At 36.6% G+C, this 17,470-nt stretch overlaps 1 protein-coding gene across 1 annotated transcript; it reads left to right on the forward strand.

Annotated features, from left to right (window-relative positions):
- The first annotated feature begins 11,364 nt into the window (after positions 1 to 11,364).
- LOC113272743 lies at positions 11,365 to 16,045 on the forward strand. The gene is made up of 6 exons (XM_026522541.1): positions 11,365 to 11,541; positions 13,072 to 13,963; positions 14,074 to 14,261; positions 14,370 to 14,574; positions 14,665 to 15,118; positions 15,439 to 16,045. The coding sequence occupies exons 1-6, from the start codon at positions 11,365 to 11,367 to the stop codon at positions 16,043 to 16,045; spliced, it is 2,523 nt and encodes an 840-aa protein (XP_026378326.1).
- Positions 16,046 to 17,470: the final 1,425 nt, after the last annotated feature.

Genomic DNA, 17,470 nt, shown 5'->3' on the forward strand with positions numbered 1-17,470 from the left:
GATGCTGTGTAATAATACTATGACACTGTATAATAATGATTGAGAGCATTTTTTTTCTCATTGTTATAGCTACGTATCCTCAAAAACGACGATACTAAACTTACAACCTTTGGAATCATTGGAGTACTTGGAAGTGACAAAGATTTCGAGTCTGTTGAAGATGCCAAGGAGATCAAGCGTGTGGATGAGAAGCTTCAAGTTTTATTTATTTTGTAATCCATATGTATTGATAGTTTTGTCACTAAAATTGACAAAGGGGGAGATTGTTAAAGCGTTGCTCGGTCGAACTCGCATGCGTTGCTATCTCAAGCATGTTTGTCAATGTTAGTGATCAAAACTATAAGTATTGATTTCCAGCCTATTTATAGATGTCTCGGACTAGGACATAGATAGTGTAGTGGAGCTTAGATCTCTCAGCGTTCATCATTTGAAGACGAAGAACTACTAAGAGGAGCTTGTGGAATTTCATCAACAAAAGGTATGTGGAGACTTAAACTCATCTATCACTTGGAAAGTTTATTTCTTCCCTATCTCCTATATTGAGACATAAGTCGTGTTACAATATAGTTTTCTATTATGCACATTTGAGATTTCGAGCTAAGTTCATCTCGCTTATATATTTCTTGAAATATGTGTTGGTAAGCTTTCGCTTTAGCCATGTTCATCTTACATTCGTGAAGAAAGTCCGAATAAGATCATATAAAAATTTCCGAGTTACATCTAACATGGTTTGTGTGATACAATCATTTGATGTTGCCTTGGAATGTTTCATTATGACAATTTCAATAACTTGAAAATCGTTTTGACGGAAAATAGTTTGTGAACAACAATTATATAACGTCCTATAAAAAAGTTTCAATGATTGAAATTAAGAGTTGATGAGATAACCATCCTTAGATATAAGCATATATAGTGTGTTCGCACATTAGTGTATAAATCCATAAACCGGGAACCAAATGTATGTGTATGTGTGTATACAAAATTGGTGAAGGGGACAAGATAATTATGCGTACCTGTACGCATACTGGTAGAAGTTTTCGAACCGAAAATAACTGTTGGGTTTAGGAATTACAAACTCCTAAACTAGTCACCTTAAGTATGCATACCCGTACGCATACTAGTAGGAGTTTTCGAACCGAAAATATCTGCTGAGTTTTGGAATGCAAACTCCTAAACTGGTCACCTTAAGTGTTCGTATCCGTGCGCGTACTGGCGGAAGTTTTCCAGCCAAAAATTTCTGCTGAGTTTGGAAACTTGACAAACTCAAATCCGGTTTCTTAAGTACGCATACTTAAGCTGGTTATTTTGTTAAATCGGTCAGTTCATGAACTTAAGGAATGCAATCTTTGAAAACTGTGGCTATAATAATCATGATTGATTCAAGTGAATCAAACCAATTTAATTTCGATGGTGTCTTCTATGCAATTGAAAAACTCTTTAAATAGTTTCATTTGAGTCATTCGAATTAGTTATGGATAAGATTAATAAGGTTAATATGAGAGTAACCACGTGGCTAACCTCGGTTAACTATTTGATGAGACAACATGAGTGTACACGTTTGGGTATGGTTCATAAACCTAAATGAGGGTACATTTCATTTGTGTGTACATTAATTCGGGTGAATCAAACCGATTTTGCTTCAATTGTGTTCTTGTATAATTCATGAGGATATAGCAATTGAACAACTCATTAACTAGTTTCATTTGAGTCATTTGAACTAGTTATGGTTAAGATGAATAAGGTTGATATGAGAGTATGGCTAACCTCGGTTAACTATTTGTGAACCAACATGGTGCACACGTTTAGGTACGGTTACATAAACCTAAATGAGGGTACATTTCATTTGTGTGTAACAAGTTAAGTTCGATATAACCGTTGAAAGATATTAGCTTGGTTGAATCAGGTTTTTCATCTAACGATGATTATTGAACGCTTTGTTACCAAGGTAACTTGGATTGCAAACCCTGATTTGAAAACTATATAAAGGAGAACTCTAACAACTGGGAAACCTAATCCCCACACCTGATGTGTGATACTAGTTGTATAGCTAGAGTCGATTCTCCTTTAACATTAGGTTTCTTCTCGAGACCCCGTAGGTTAACGACTTGAAGACTTCATTGGGATTTTGAAGCCAGATCGACACTACTTCTCTTGTAATTGTGTGATCCGATCTTGCTGTTTCTATCGTATGAGTACAATTGTAAAATTGGCTTGAGATTTATTTCTCCGATAGGCAAGATAGAAAAGTAGTCACAAACAAACTTCGTCTCATCGTTTGTGATTCCACAATATCTAGTTTCGCCATCATATAATTTATATTATTGTGAGGTGATTGATAACACTAGGCTGTTCTTCGGGAATGTAAGTTTGGTTTATCAATTGGTGCATGTTCACCTTGATTTATCAAAAGACGGAACAAAAACTCTTGGGTATTTCTGTGGGGAGATAGATTTTTTCATTCCTATAAAACTTTCTTTGTGAGACATATTTGTTTATCAAGTATTCGAATTTGAGTCGTAGCAACTCTTGGTTGTGGGTGAGATCAGCTAAGGGAATCAAATGCATAGTATCCTGCTGGGATCAGAGACGTAAGAAGCGCAACTGTACCTTAAATCAGTGTGAGATTGATTAGGGTTCAACTACAATCCAGTCCGAAGTTAATTGGTAGTAGGATAGTATCTGTAGCGGCTTAATACAATATGGTGTTCAAACTGGACTAGGTCCCTGGGGTTTTCTGCATTTGCGGTTTCCTCGTTAACAAGACTATGGTGTGTGTGTTATTTATTTTCCGCATTATATTCTGTTATATAATTGAAATTGAAATATCACAGGTTGTGCGTAGATCAATTAATTAGAATATCCAACCATTGGTTTTTGATTTACATTGATTGACACTTGGATACTGGTCTTTGGTACCATCCAAGTTATCTATCTGGGATTTAATTAAGACTAGCAGATTTCCATTTGCTTGAGTAAGAATTAAATCGAGATATAGAGATATTATACTCTTTGATATACTTTACTCAAGATTGAGTCTGACTGTCTAGTTGATTTTCTATAAAGCGTATTGGAGTAAGTTCTCTCAGATTGCCAAACGAATTATTTGGTGTGGTTGTTAGACCCCCGCATTTATACATACTGCAAGTTCATCTTCCAACAACTCTAGAATTTAATAAATCTAAGAACATGCAAGATGAAAATCGTTGGAAATAGCTTGTGTAATCACAATTTTTGCTATACCAAGCTTGTTATACACAAATGAAATGTACCCTCATTTAGGTTTAGTAACCGTACCTAAACGTGTACACCATGTTGTCTTAACCGTAGTTAACCTAGGTTAGCTATATGAACACTCTCATATCAACCTTATTCATCTTAACCATGACTAGTTCAAATGACTTATATGGAACTAGTTAAAGAGTTGTTCAATTGCTCATAGAAGTATACAAAAACACAATTAAAGCAAAATCGGTATGATTCACTTGAATCAATTCGTGAAAATTATAGCCACGGTTTGCAAATAATGCATTCCTTAATATATAAATGTATTAGTTCATGAACAAACCGATTTTAGAACTTTAACCACTCAAGTATGCAAACGGGTACGCATACTTAAGCAGCCGGTATGAGTTTGGGTTCGCCAATATGCAAACGGGTACACATACCTTAGTACACTTCCAAAACCCAGCAAAAATTCCCGGACCTATACCTTACGCAAGTATGCGTACCGGTATGTGTACTTGGTACACGGAATTTCACAACTACAAGTACGCATACAGGTATGCATACTTTAGTTCCGGTCATGGATCACATACATGCAAGAATGCACACTATGTTTATAATCCAATGATGGTTAAGTATTCTAAACTCTTATTTCAATCATTTAAACTTTCTTAGAGGATGACAATAGTCGTTTTCACACACTATTAGCATCAAAGCAATTTTCAAGTTATTGAAATAATCATAACGAAACATTCCAAGTCTACACCAAATGATTGTATCACACAAACCATGTAAGATATTACTCGGCGATTTTCACATGATCATCTTTTGACTTTCATCAAGAATATAAGATGAACTTGGTTGACGCGAAAGCTTACCAACACATATATCGAGAAATATGTAAGCGAGTTAAACTCAACTCGTAATCTCAAACGTGTATAATCGAATACTATATAGTAATACGACTTTTGTCTTAATATAGGAGATAGAGTAGAAATAGACTTTCCAAGTGATTGATGAGTTTTAGTCTATTCCTTACCTTCGAGTGGGTTGCGTCTAGGTCTGCAGGCAGCCGGTGTAAAAACTTTAGCCGCATCTCTAGAGATAAGGTCGTTACGCGGCTTATCTCTGCTCGGACCCGGTACTTTTTACTGGAAGACGAGCTCTGGTTCTGGTTCTAGATGAGTTTTAGTCTCCACATACCTTTTGTTTATGAAGTTCCACAAGCTCTCCTTAGTAGTTCTTCGTCTTCAATTGATGAACGTCCTGAAGTCTAATGCTCAACTACACAATCTATCTTAGTCCGAGACATCACTATAAGTAGACTATAAATCATGACTTATGGTTTTGATCACTAACATTGACAAACAATCTTGATATAGCAACGCTTGCGAGTTTGACCGAGCAGTGCTCTAACACATGTTGCTTGGAGTTCCCCTTTTATATACATTCAAAGTGTAGGTTGCTTTAGGTTTAAGCTAAGATAGCTTAGGAACCAAGCAAATAATATCCACCGTTAGATGAATCTTTGAACCATACACGCTGGTTAGGTAAAACCGTAACCGAACCGTGTGTACTGGTCAACGTGGTAAGCCGAAACTAGCCGATTTGAACTTAAAAGCTTAATACTCACTATCATGAACACTTAAGACATTAACCTTGAGTCACAATCATGTGATCAAATAAGTCTAGTGTTTTAGAGAGTTAATCAAATGCAAATTATCTCGTAGAAATAATTTAACCACACTTGAAGATAATCGACATGGTTAGTAAATACACAAAGTACAAATACCATAGCCGTTCATGACTTAGGTCAGCCAGAGTACGTGTACCGGTTTGTAAACATTTAACCAAACCAAGTTCCGGAGTTAACATAACAATTTAGGAACACAGAACTGTTTAAGTACGTGTACGAGTACATGTAATATTGGTTCAAACTTATAACAGTTTTCCCAGTTTGTAAGACTGATAACACTAACTTGTATCCGAATTTAAAGTAGTTCTATATTTCTCTCTAAATCGATTCAAAACATTCTCGAATAACATCAATGACATATATCATTGTTGCATGCTATTTTTGAATGTTAAAATTTGAATCATGATTTTGATTGCGAACAATAAATTGTCCTTAACTGAAATTCATCAAGTATGAACAAATGTTCATTAAGCTTAGTTAATATATTTCGAGAACTAATTATCAAGATGAACTTGACTCGAAATTTTTGTCTATGCATGATAGTTTAATTATTTATGCGACAATGTATCGAGGATAGAAAAGTGAATATAACTTGAGAAATGGGTGGTTCAGTCTTCACTTACCTTTTGTTGATGAAGTTCTCCAAAAGCTTCGGTTGATCTTCGCCTTCAAATGGGAGAACGCAATGATGATTGGTTCGTTTCTCAACTACCTATATCCTATACCGAGACTTAACTAATTGTAAACTAGAATTCAAGATATACTTTTGACAACTAAATTTGACAACAAGCTTGAGATAGAAACACTTGTGAGTTCGACCGAGCAATGGTATAACAATAATAACCAAACATATATCTTAATCACAAAATAGTGATTGGGTATATAAGAGAGATAGTTTGGATTCAGTCAGTTATTTTTAACTTTTTTTCCTCTTCTATTTTTTGTGATATGATACGTTATCGTACCCAACAGTTGACTATGAAACAACCTTTCTCCAGTTAGGAACATCAGATCTTGATGAGTGATGAACAAAACATGAACTATTATGGTAGTTCATTTGTCTGTTTTTTGACCAAAGATGATCTGAGTTTTTTTAAAATACAATTTTCGTCAATTCCTTTGATACAAAAAGAAGAGCATTTTGCATCATGCGAATATTACATCTCCTTTGCAAGTGTCTTTTTTTACCACAAAAATAACAATGCCTAGTGCCATGAGGAGTATGGTTTTCAATGTTACCGTTTTGTGGATGAACTTGAGTTGGAGCTTTGTATTTCCGCATTTATGGAGGCTTTGGTTTTTTCTTATTTGGAGGAGTGCTCTCTTTATGACTATTTCTTGAAGAGTTTAACTGATTATAATTTGTAGTTTCAATACTCTTAGCTTCTTTATAGTTGTTAGAAGCACCCTTGTCATTAGAAATCCTTTTGCATGGAAGAATTTTTAGCTTTAACAAACTTTATCTCTTTGTCACAATTTGAAGCATCAATTCCCTCATATCCCAATCATCGTGTATGACGATGATTTCTTCTTGTTTCTAACAATGAAGATAAATTGTTTGTGCTATCATATTAAGTTTTTTCAACTTTGAAATTTATTCTACCAATGACTTGTTTTTATCAATAACAGAGGTTAGATCAGCCTCTAGAAGCTTTACTTGAGATAGAAAAGCATTTTCTTTCTCCTTAAAGTTTTCTTGTTGAGAATTGGATCTTGCATCAGAATCAACAAGTTTTTATTCCAGAATGCAGATCTTTTTGAGACCTTCATCACATTCTTTCTCAATAGCTTTTGCTCGATAAAGTTCAGCACTCGCTTTGCTTTCAACACATTGTACTTGTTGCAAGAATTTTTCTCTTAACATTTCATGATCTTTACCAAGATTTTTATACATGGTAGTTAAGAGTTTGTGGTAGGGTAAAAACTGATTCTGATGAAAATGGTAAAAATGAGGTAGGTTGATGAGAAACGAGTCTAAACCCTAAAAAAATGTACTGCACAAGAGTACTTTAGATTCAAGAGATCAATCTGTACAATTCTGGATTAAACCAAGAAATTGTTGTTCCAGTCTTGCTTCTATCACAAAGGAAGGATAAGGGTTGATATTAGGGAGGGAAGCAGAGAAGGTATTGATATCATAATGATAGACTCTGTAAGGTGTGGTTGTTTATGACTATGTATCAGAAGATAAAACTCGCTTGTAATTGGTAAGATGTATGTTCTCTGTATTTTCTGGATACTTGTATTGATTGTCTATTCAATAGATTGAAAATCCGTTTTTATAGTAAGTCATATCCGAACAACCGTATCTCGTAGGAAGTGGAGGTTGTATAGTAATGAAGAAGTGGAGATCGTGTGAAAGTGACGGAAACAGTGTCCCTATTATTAGGGAAGGACTGGACGGTTGTGCATCCACCACTTCTCTACTCATCAACTGTCTGCTTTTCTTGTCACTTTCTCATAATGGATGTGTTTCACACCATGATGAGTGCCAAATAGTGCATAATTCTGTATCGTTTTATTGGCAATTATCTCATCTTTTGTGATTTAAAATCCTATTTTATCCCAAATTCTGTATTTTCAAGAATAAATACTTATACTAATTAATTTTATAATTTTAGGTAGTAAATAAAGCTTGGATGAATTGAGAAGCCAAAAGAGCAGGGAATTTAGTGGTCAGAAGCAAAAAGCAAGAACCATGATAGAAGGCAGTGAAACGAGAAGGAACATCACGCAAAGAGCAGTCGCAATCCGCTTGCGCACTTTCGAAAATCCGCTTGCAACTCACCTGCAATCCGCTTGCAAGCTGAACCGACCAATGGGCCTGATAGAGAATCCAAGATCCAAACCCAAGATCCAAACCCGTTTATACACCTGAACCATAAGATTTGATACAACTTCTTATCATCTAACAACATTCCTACCGAGCACATCAAGTTTCGGTACAAATGCCTAACACCCCAGTCTCCTATCTCTTTTCCCTATCGAGCAGAATCTTCATTTCTCATTACTCCACCTGCAGAACCGGCATCACCTTCATCTCCTCCATCTCTTCCCCATCTATGAACACAACCACTTCTATCATAAGCACCAATTAAGCCTCTAATCTCTACCTCTCTCATCAATCTTATCTCTTTTCTTATCAAGAACAGTAACCCTAGAAGATAAGATTGAGAAAGCTAGGATTAGGGTCTATCTTCTACAGTGGAGGAAACATCAAATTAATGAAGTTGCAAAGATGAATTGAAGAAGGGAAACACGTTTGGGTGAGTGGGTCTTCATTAACTATCGCATTAAAGATGAATTGGAGAATTTTGTGTATAAATAGAGACTCTCCTCTATGTAATAGATTATCCGAATTTAGCTGGATCAATTGCTTAGTTTAAAACCATTGTTTAATCATCTTCATCATGTTCTAATTCCATTTGCTGGGGTTTAGATATAGCCTAGCTTTCTGCTATGTTATTGTTCTAATGGTTCAGACAGGGATGAGCTTTTTAAATATTGCTCCCGTATGGACGTGCCATTTCATATTGCCGAACTAAGGAACTCTCTGCTGTTAGGGGTTAAAAGAATCTTCATAATGACCCATAAGTCCTTTTGGTGTACAAGACAACAAAAGAATATCAACCATTAGTCATAGTGGGAATATCAGCGATAAGTCATACGGGCAATACGATTGGATCATCGGAAATCAATTGTTGCTCCCGTATGACTTGTCGCTCATACTACCGCTATGACTTATCGCTCATATCGGTTATTATCGATCGTATGACCGATGATAAGTTTGCACAGAGAGTTCACATAGAGATCGGTGGGGGTTCTGAAGGATATGCTTGTGTTCATTGTTCCGAGGGGGTCATCCGAATCACCATCATAAACTATCCCTTCCTAATTATCATTCTCAAAAAACTTCTTCTCCATCATCGCTATCCTATTCCTCAAAATCTTCAGCTTCTTCGTACAACCAACGTCCATAAGTGTCAACAAGGGAAAGCCTTATTCCAAAGCTTGATAGAACCCCCTCCTACATAAAGCTGTGAAAGAATTCATGTACCCCTAACCTCTATAAGAACAAGAGATGTTTATTGTCATTGATCAAAAAATCCGTTTGGAGCAAGCATCAAGAGATTGGAATTCCTTGCGTTATCCACTCCTGTTCTTAATTGAGATGTATAGCCTATGTAAATCCGGTAAAGGAGATTGACATAATCTAAATATGTTATTGTGTACGGGTCCTCGAAATGCAGGAGTGGATTGAAGGAGGGGGGATTAGTGGTACAGAAGATTTCAAACAACAAAGTACATGCCTCACCAATCACCATCCGTCAAACAAAAGGCGTTCCATGTTATGAGAAATCTTGTTCAAAGGAGGGGGGTTAGTGCTGCAGATCATGCCTAAGAGACTGTTGTTAATCCTTTAATTAGTTGTGCTTAATTATACAGTTAGTGCTCCAGATTTATACTTTAGTTGCGATTGAACTATCCATTGGTGAAACACCTTAGGTAAGTGACAGACTTGAATCTTCACCCTTATCTGTTAAAAGGACAAGAGGAGTATAATTATATGAATATATGGTGTGAGTTAGCGGTGGATTTGACAATCCTAGTACCTCCATACTCAGTGTTAACAGCTTTGTTATTGCATCTTTATTTTGTCATTATAATATTCACCAACATATTGTCGTACCAACACAACAAAACCCCTTTTTGTTACTTCTCATTGAATCAATATAGGAAGACTTTAGACTCAACTCAACATCGCCCCAGTCTCTGCGGGATCAAACTGTATTTGCTCTGTCTACAATAGACGTTGTGCACTTGCAGTTAGACATAGTCGTAGGCTTGTTTACAGACCTACCAAGTTTTTTGGCGCCACTGCCGGGGACTCGGTAGCGGTGTAGCTGAAGTTTCTATCTTTACTTCATTGGTTTCAGTTAATATTGTAAGTATGTGTTTGATTTTATTTTGATTTTATGCTATTGTAGCTGTAGCTTGTTCTATATCATATTAGCTGTAGTAGTTGCTGTAGTTTTTCTTTTCACTTCAACCATTTTGGTTTACTTGCATTCTGTTTTAAGTGCATTCTCATACCAGCATCATTTTCCTGTGTTTTGTCTAACATATCTTCATATTTGCATTATGTAGCCATTCATCTGGTTGCATCTGATCATTTTGGAATCTGTAAGTCCTCTTGAGTCATTTTAGTTGTTGTAAAACTGTTGGTTTTATGTAAAAATATCTTGTTGAACTGTGCTAATTATCTTAGCCCTGTAACATCTTAGTTGTAGGTTTTGTTTTCAGTTTCATCTGCATAACTGCATCTTATTCCAGTGGGTTAGCTGAATCATTGTCTTGTATTCAGATCGAGTTTGGGATTGTGTTCATCTATAGCCAGTTGTGCTCTGCAAATTAAGTTGTACATATTGTTTTTATAGTGCATCATGTTCTATAGTTATTTATCAAGTTACATCTAGTTATAACATCGTTACAAATTTGTAGCTCATGCTGTATCTTTTTAATCTCATATAGATAAGTACATCTCAGCACTTTTTATAGTGAATCATCTGTTAACATTCAGTTAGCTGCACCATGTGTTTCATACTCACTGTTTCCCTGTAATATACCTGTTAAGAATTCTCGCATAATATTTAAGTTCCTTTCAGTTTTATATATTCATCCTGCATCTCATTTTGTTCTCATATGTTGCAGTTTTTGGTTCTCAGTTACTCCACCTTTCAGTTTTTTATGCCAGTATCAATAATAGATTCTTTGATTTAAGTTGCACATTTCTGAGAACTGAAATTCTCCTTTGATTCACTAGGTACTTGTGAAATTGAAATACAAATCAAGGAAAAGGAGGAAAAGGAGCAGAAGAACTGATTTATCGTGCCTATACCCGGTTTATACCGGCGGTATCGTTTTCGAAACCTGTTAACTGTCATGATTATGTGAATGCTATACCGTATGTGCATGCTAAAACTAGTTTGCTTTACATAGCCCTCTATAACACATTTTTGTGCATGAACCTGTGGTGTTTGAGTAACTTATCTGCTAGCTGAAATTTGTTAATTTCGCGAGCAAATCCCAGTTACTGAAAATCTTCGTATCTTTCTGTGCATATGTGTGAGTCTGTTACCACTTCCATGAGCATTACTTCCCTTATTGGAACATTACTTCTTGTCTACTTTGTACATACATATAAGTTCGCGTGCATAATATAGTTCCTAGGACTAGCTTTTGACTCTCGAGACTTTGTTTCCCTGAATTGTGATTCCATTGGTTGTATGAGTGTTGTTTGACTGTTATAATATGATGATAGGTATGCATGCTAGGCTATGATTGTTTCCTTACGTGACCAAACTAATCTTCTAGTTAGAATCCATCGAGAGGACGTAGTCGACATACCCAGTTCTGAAGTAGACAGTCCTGACCAATCTGAAACAATGAGTGAAGAATTGAACCAGGACCGTAGTATCAAGGAGTACATGTACCCAACTAGGGCAAGCCATCCTTCTTGCATCATTCTACCAGCTGATGCTGACCAATTTGAATTAAAAGAAAGCACAATTCATATGTTGCCTGTGTTTAGAGGGGTTGATGATGAAAACCCTTACCACCATGTAAGAGATTTTGAAGATATATGTGGGACTCTGCGTTTTAACCAAATGACGGAAGACCTCAAATTGAAACTGTTTCCTTTCTCTTTGAAGCAAAAATTCAAGTCTTGGTTGCATGCCCTACAACCACAGTCCATTAGAACATGGGATGATTGTACAAAAGAATTTTTTAAAATGTTTTTCCCTAACCATAAAACTACGACAAATTGTCAAAGTATGAATGGTTTTGTGCAACTAGAAGGTGAGACCTTGGACAAATATCTGGAGAGATTTAAAGAATTATTGCTCCAATGTCCTCACCATGGTTTTGAAAAATGGAGACTTGTGCAAATTTTGTATGAAGGCCTGGATGTCAGTAACCGAACCACAGTTGAGTCAATGTGCAATGGTACATTTATTGGCAAAAGTGCTAATGAGGCTTGGACTTTCTTAATCTAAGTCGCTGAAAAGAATCAGCAGCGGGAGTCCATTCGTGAACCCAAAAAGACCGCCCCTGTAGCTAATGTCCATAGAATCGAGTCCGACTTTGAAGAAAATGCAAATGTTGCATCCTTGACTAGGAGAGTAGAAGTGCTAGAGCTGCAGAAGAATGTGATAACTACTGCTCCTACTCTCTGTGACCAAATTTAAATGGCCACTTGTGCCGCATGCCATAGTTCAGACCACCTAGTGGATAGTTTTCCATACCTACAAGCATTTCATGAGTCTAGACTTGAACGAGCCAATGCTTTGTATCATAAGCAAGAAAACAACCCTTATTCTCAGACCTACAACCCAGGGTGGAGGAACCACCCTAACTTTTCATGGTCTAAATGGCCCGTACAAGGGGGAACAACTAGTAATAACCAAGGATATTCATATCCTAGAAACCCCCAAGTACAAATACACACAGTACCTTGTAGAGAAAAGGCCTATCTTTGGTGATGGTGTAAACCAAAATAAATCAAAATCTTTTGCACTATCATAAGTTAAATGACCAGAGGCTTGCGAGTCTAGAACTCAAATTGGGTCAAATCTGAGATTCACTAAATGAGAGAGAAAAGGGTAAACTCCCTAGTCAGCCACAACAAAATCCCAAAAGTGCATTTCAGGCAAGCACGTCAACTTGCAATGAGTCCTCACATAATCAAGTGAATGCTGTCACTACTCTTCGTAGTGGTAAAGTTTTTGATAATAATATAGGTGTACCATAGTCAAACGAGACCGCGTCAGACTCACAATTGCACACAACACATCGGAAAACATCTAGTGTAAAAAAAGAATTTGAGCAAGATAATGACTTTAAGAATTCTACTGATGTTAATGTTTCTCTACCATCTTCTGTGCCTGTTGCTCCATTCCCACAAAGGTTGGTGCAACAAAAAGGGGGTGGACAATACAATGAGATGTTGTAAATGTTTAAACGAGTCAATATAAATATTCCTTTTCTCGAAGCAATCAAACAGATTCCTGCTTATGCTAAATTTTTGAAAGATCTATGCACACAAAAAGCGGAAGCTTCATGTGCATAACCGTGCCTTTCTCACTGAGCAGGTGAGTTCAATTATTCAAAACAAGACCCCACCTAAGTTTAAAGACCCGGGTAGTCCAACTATCACATGCACTATAGGTGACGATACAATCGATGCGGCTTTGTTAGACTTAGGCGCAAGTGTGAACCTTCTGCCATATTCTGTGTATGAGCAGTTAGGTCTTAGGGATCTGAAATCCACCCATGTTACGCTGCAAGTAGAGGATAGATATGTAAAAATCCCTCGTGGTATTGTTGAAGATGTATTAATCAAGGTTTATAAGTTTTATTTCCCCGTGGACTTCATTGTTCTACACACTCAACCTATGCAAAACCCAGACTGTCACATTCCTGTCATTTTAGGACGTCCTTTTCCGGCGACGTCCAATGCTATCATAAACTATCGAAATGGAGTATTGAACTTGTCATTTGGAAACATGAATGTGGAATTAAATGTTTTTCGGGTTAGCCAACAACCTATGGATTTTGATGATAATGAATTGCATGCGGTTAATATGATTGAGAGTCTGATCCAAGACTCATTGCCTGACATCTTATTTGTGAACCCTTTGCAAGCATGTTTAGATAACTTTGACTTAGATCTCTTTGATTCTAAGTACATTAGTGAGGTTTACTCTTTGCTTGAATCTGTGCCACCCATGGACATTGCTAAATGGCAGACTGCAGTAGAACCACTTCCACTTTCTGATTCCGAGTCTGCCCCATCTCTTGTCGAACCACCTAAGCTTGATTTGAAACCATTACCTGACACTTTGAAATATGCATTCTTAGGTTCTTCTGATACTTCACATGTTATTATTGCATCATGTTTAGACATAGAACAGGAGAGTAAACTTTTGGAAGTGCTTAAAGAGCATAAAGAGGCCTTAGGTTGGACTATCTCAGACCTTAAAGGTATAAGTCCCACAATTTGCATGCATCATATAAACCTTGAATAAAACACTAAACCATCTAGGGAAATGCAAAAAGGAGACTTAACCCTAACATGAGAGATGTTGTTAAAGGTGAGATTCTGAAATTACTTGATGCGAATATCATATACCCAATTCCATATAGCCAGTGGGTCAGCCCCATTCAAGTTGTACCCAAGAAGTATGGCATTACTGTAGTCCAAAATGAAATGAATGAGCTAGTCCCCACTCGTGTAACCACAGGATGGCGAGTCTGCATTGACTATAGGAAGTTGAACATAGTAACAAGAAAAGACCATTTTCCTCTTCCCTTCATTGACCAAATGCTAGAAAGGTTGTCGAGACATAGTCATTATTGTTTCTAAGATGGATATTTATGTTATAACCAGATTCACATAGCACCTGCAGATCAATCAAAGACCACATTTACTTGTCATTATGGTACATTTACTTATCGTCGCATGCCTTTTGGGTTGTGTAGTGCCCCTGCTATTTTTCAATGTTGCATGATAAACATCTTTCCTGACATGGTAGATAAATTTTTGGAAATCTTCATGGATGATTTTCCTGTCTTTGGGTTGTCTGTTGATGAATGTTTGCATCATCTTACTCTTGTGATGATTCGATGTAAAGAAAAGAATTTGGTTTTGAACTGGGAAAAATGTCATTTCATGGTTAACTCAGGCATCGTCCTAGGGCATATCGTTTCTAAAAAAGGCATAGAAGTAGATAAATCTAAAGTTGATCTCATTCAACGCCTTCCTCAACCTCGCTCTGTGAGGGAGATAAGGTCATTCTTAGGCCATGCCGGTTTTTACCGAAAATTCATCGAAAACTTAAGTAAAATTTCAAGACCCTTATGTAGTCTTCTTGCAAAAGATGTTGCATTTGTCTTTGATGATGCTTGTAAGGAAGCATGGGAGCAATTAAAAGCTCTTCTCACATCTGCCCTTATAGTCAGACCACCCGACTGGACCTTGCTATTTGGAATTATGTGTGATGCATGTGACTATGTTGTAGGAGTTGTTTTGGGTCAGCGAGTAGACAAACTCCCTTATGTGATCTACTATGCTAGTAAAACACTTAATGATGCTCAACTAAATTATTCAACAACTGAGAAGGAATTACTAGATGTTGTGTTTGCATTGGATAAGTTTAGATCTTATTTGATAGGGTCTAAAGTCATCATATATTCTGACCATGCTATATTGAAATATCTTTTGTGTAAGAAAGATGCTAAGGATCGTCTAATTCGATGGATACTCTTGTTACAAGAGTTCAATCTCAAAATTCGAGATAAGAAAGGGTCTGAAAATGTTGTTGGTGATCACTTGTCTAGGTTGAATGTTGAATTTGTTGATGAATCATTGCTTATTAGAGAGTCATTCCCTAACGAACAATTGATGCTTGTGTCTGAAATGCATTGGTTTGCTGATATTGCTACCTTGATACTGGTAGAATGACCTTGCATTGGTTTAAACAAGACCGTTCTAAATTCTTGGCTGAAGTGAAATATTTCTTTTGGGATGACCCATACTTGTTTAAATACTGCCCTGACCAACTCATTAGGAGATGTATCCCCAATTCTGAACAAAGAGATGTCATCTCTTTGTGTCATGACCATGCATGTGGAGGACATTTTAGTGCCAAGAAAACTGCTGCAAAAATCTTGCAGAGTGGTTTCTATTGGCCAACATTATTTAAAGATAGTCATGCTTTCTGTGTTTCTTGTGACCGAAGCCAGAAATTAGGAAGTATCTCAAGAAGAAACATGATTCCCTTGCAACCTATTTTGATTATTAAATTGTTTGATGTATGGGGTATTGATTTCATGGGTCCATTTCCTAACTCTGAAGGTAAGTTTTACATTCTTGTTGCTGTTGATTATGTCTCTAAGTGGGTAGAGTCCATTGCTTCCAAAACAAATGACCAGAAATTTATTCTTTCTTTTCTTAAAGAAAACATTTTCTCTCGTTTTGGAACACCTAGAGCAATAATCAGTGATGGTGGTACTCATTTTTGCAATAGACCTTTATGCACAAGTATGAAATCACCCATAAGGTAGCAACACCATACCATCCTCAGACCAGTGGCCAAGTAGAAGTTTCTAATAGAGAAATCAAGTACATCCTTGAGAAGACCGTTAATCCAACTAGGAAAGATTGGTATTTACGTTTAAATGATGCTTTGTGGGCCTATAGAAATGCATACAAAACTCCTATTGGCATGTCCCCTTATCAACTTGTGTCACCTACTTGTAGAGTTAGAACATCGTGCATACTGGGCTGTAAAGAAATTGAACTTTGATCTTGATAAGGCTGGCACCCAAAGGAAATTTCAACTCAATGAGTTAGAAGAACTAAGAAATGATGCTTATGATAGTGCCAAAATATAAAAACAGACAATGAAAGTGTTTCATGACAAGCGCATTCTGCAAGTCGTTCACGCCTAGTCAAAAAGTTTTATTGTACAACACTCGTCTGCATCTCTTCCCAGGTAAGTTACGTTCTCAATGGACGGACCATTCGTGGTACGTGCTGTTTTCTCTCATAGAGCTGTAGAACTTGAAATACAACAACCAAGAGCATCTTCAAAGTCAATGGTCAGATATTGAAACCATTTTTGGAATCACTTCCAGCGGAAGTTGAGACCACTGACTTGGAAGAACCTGTTTATGTGGACTAAACCAATTCACTTGTTACATACATATGGATTAAAATTACACTTTGATTCCCTTTTCTTCTTTTCTGTAAAGTTTTTATATGTGCTAACCAATCTTTTTATCTTATCGCTAATGTTGTCTGCTTTCAAAGCATTCATCCATATATGGTTTAGAACCGTCCTTTTTGCATATGGTAATCTCTTTCCTTTAGTATACTCTGCATTGTTCTCCTGGTATGTTGTTGTAATTTGATCGTATTTTGAAACATTGAGGACAATGTTATATTTAGGTGTGGGGGAGTACTTTGAATATAGAGTTTTTAGCCTTTGCACTTTGTGGATAAAATTTTCAAAATTTTCAAAATATTTGTAAATATTTGCATAAAACCTCCAACTTGTAGAGATTTTAGAGTCACTAGCATGCTTCTATCTATGTTTACATAGAGAATCTGACCGAAATAACCGAACTTGGAAGAACTAGAGAACACAATCAGGTTTCTTGATTGTTTGAGCGTTAAAGTTGGATTTAACCATGCCAGTGGGCGAATTAGGTGCAGCAAAGATGTTTGGTATTGGAGTTGTGATCACCTTTAGTGAAGACTACCTATTTTTACATCAAGAGAGGCACCGACCTTCATTTTCTGTGACTATCTAAAAAGTACTTTGAGAGTGTGTGTCACCGTACGTAAATTCCGGGTAGGAATCGTGAGCTACCCAACTTCGCACCACTTTCAGCACTATTTTTGATCTCTTGAGTGCTAATTCCGTAAATCATGAGGATGACGTCTATAGATGAAAACTCCTTCTTGTAGTTTGATTTGCAGTTAAC

This window comes from Papaver somniferum, chromosome 4 (genome assembly GCF_003573695.1).
Source record: "Papaver somniferum cultivar HN1 chromosome 4, ASM357369v1, whole genome shotgun sequence".
NCBI classification, from domain to species: domain Eukaryota; kingdom Viridiplantae; phylum Streptophyta; class Magnoliopsida; order Ranunculales; family Papaveraceae; genus Papaver; species Papaver somniferum.

Bases quoted from the DNA above. Each gene is read 5' to 3' on its own strand.
- LOC113272743 (XM_026522541.1), top strand. From the start codon at position 11,365: ATGAGTGAAGAATTGAACCAGGACCGTAGTATCAAGGAGTACATGTAC. The intron at 14,262-14,369 runs GTAACAAGAAAA...TGTTATAACCAG, and splicing joins ACTATAGGAAGTTGAACATA to ATTCACATAGCACCTGCAGA. The intron at 14,575-14,664 runs GTTTGCATCATC...TGGTTAACTCAG, and splicing joins TGGGTTGTCTGTTGATGAAT to GCATCGTCCTAGGGCATATC.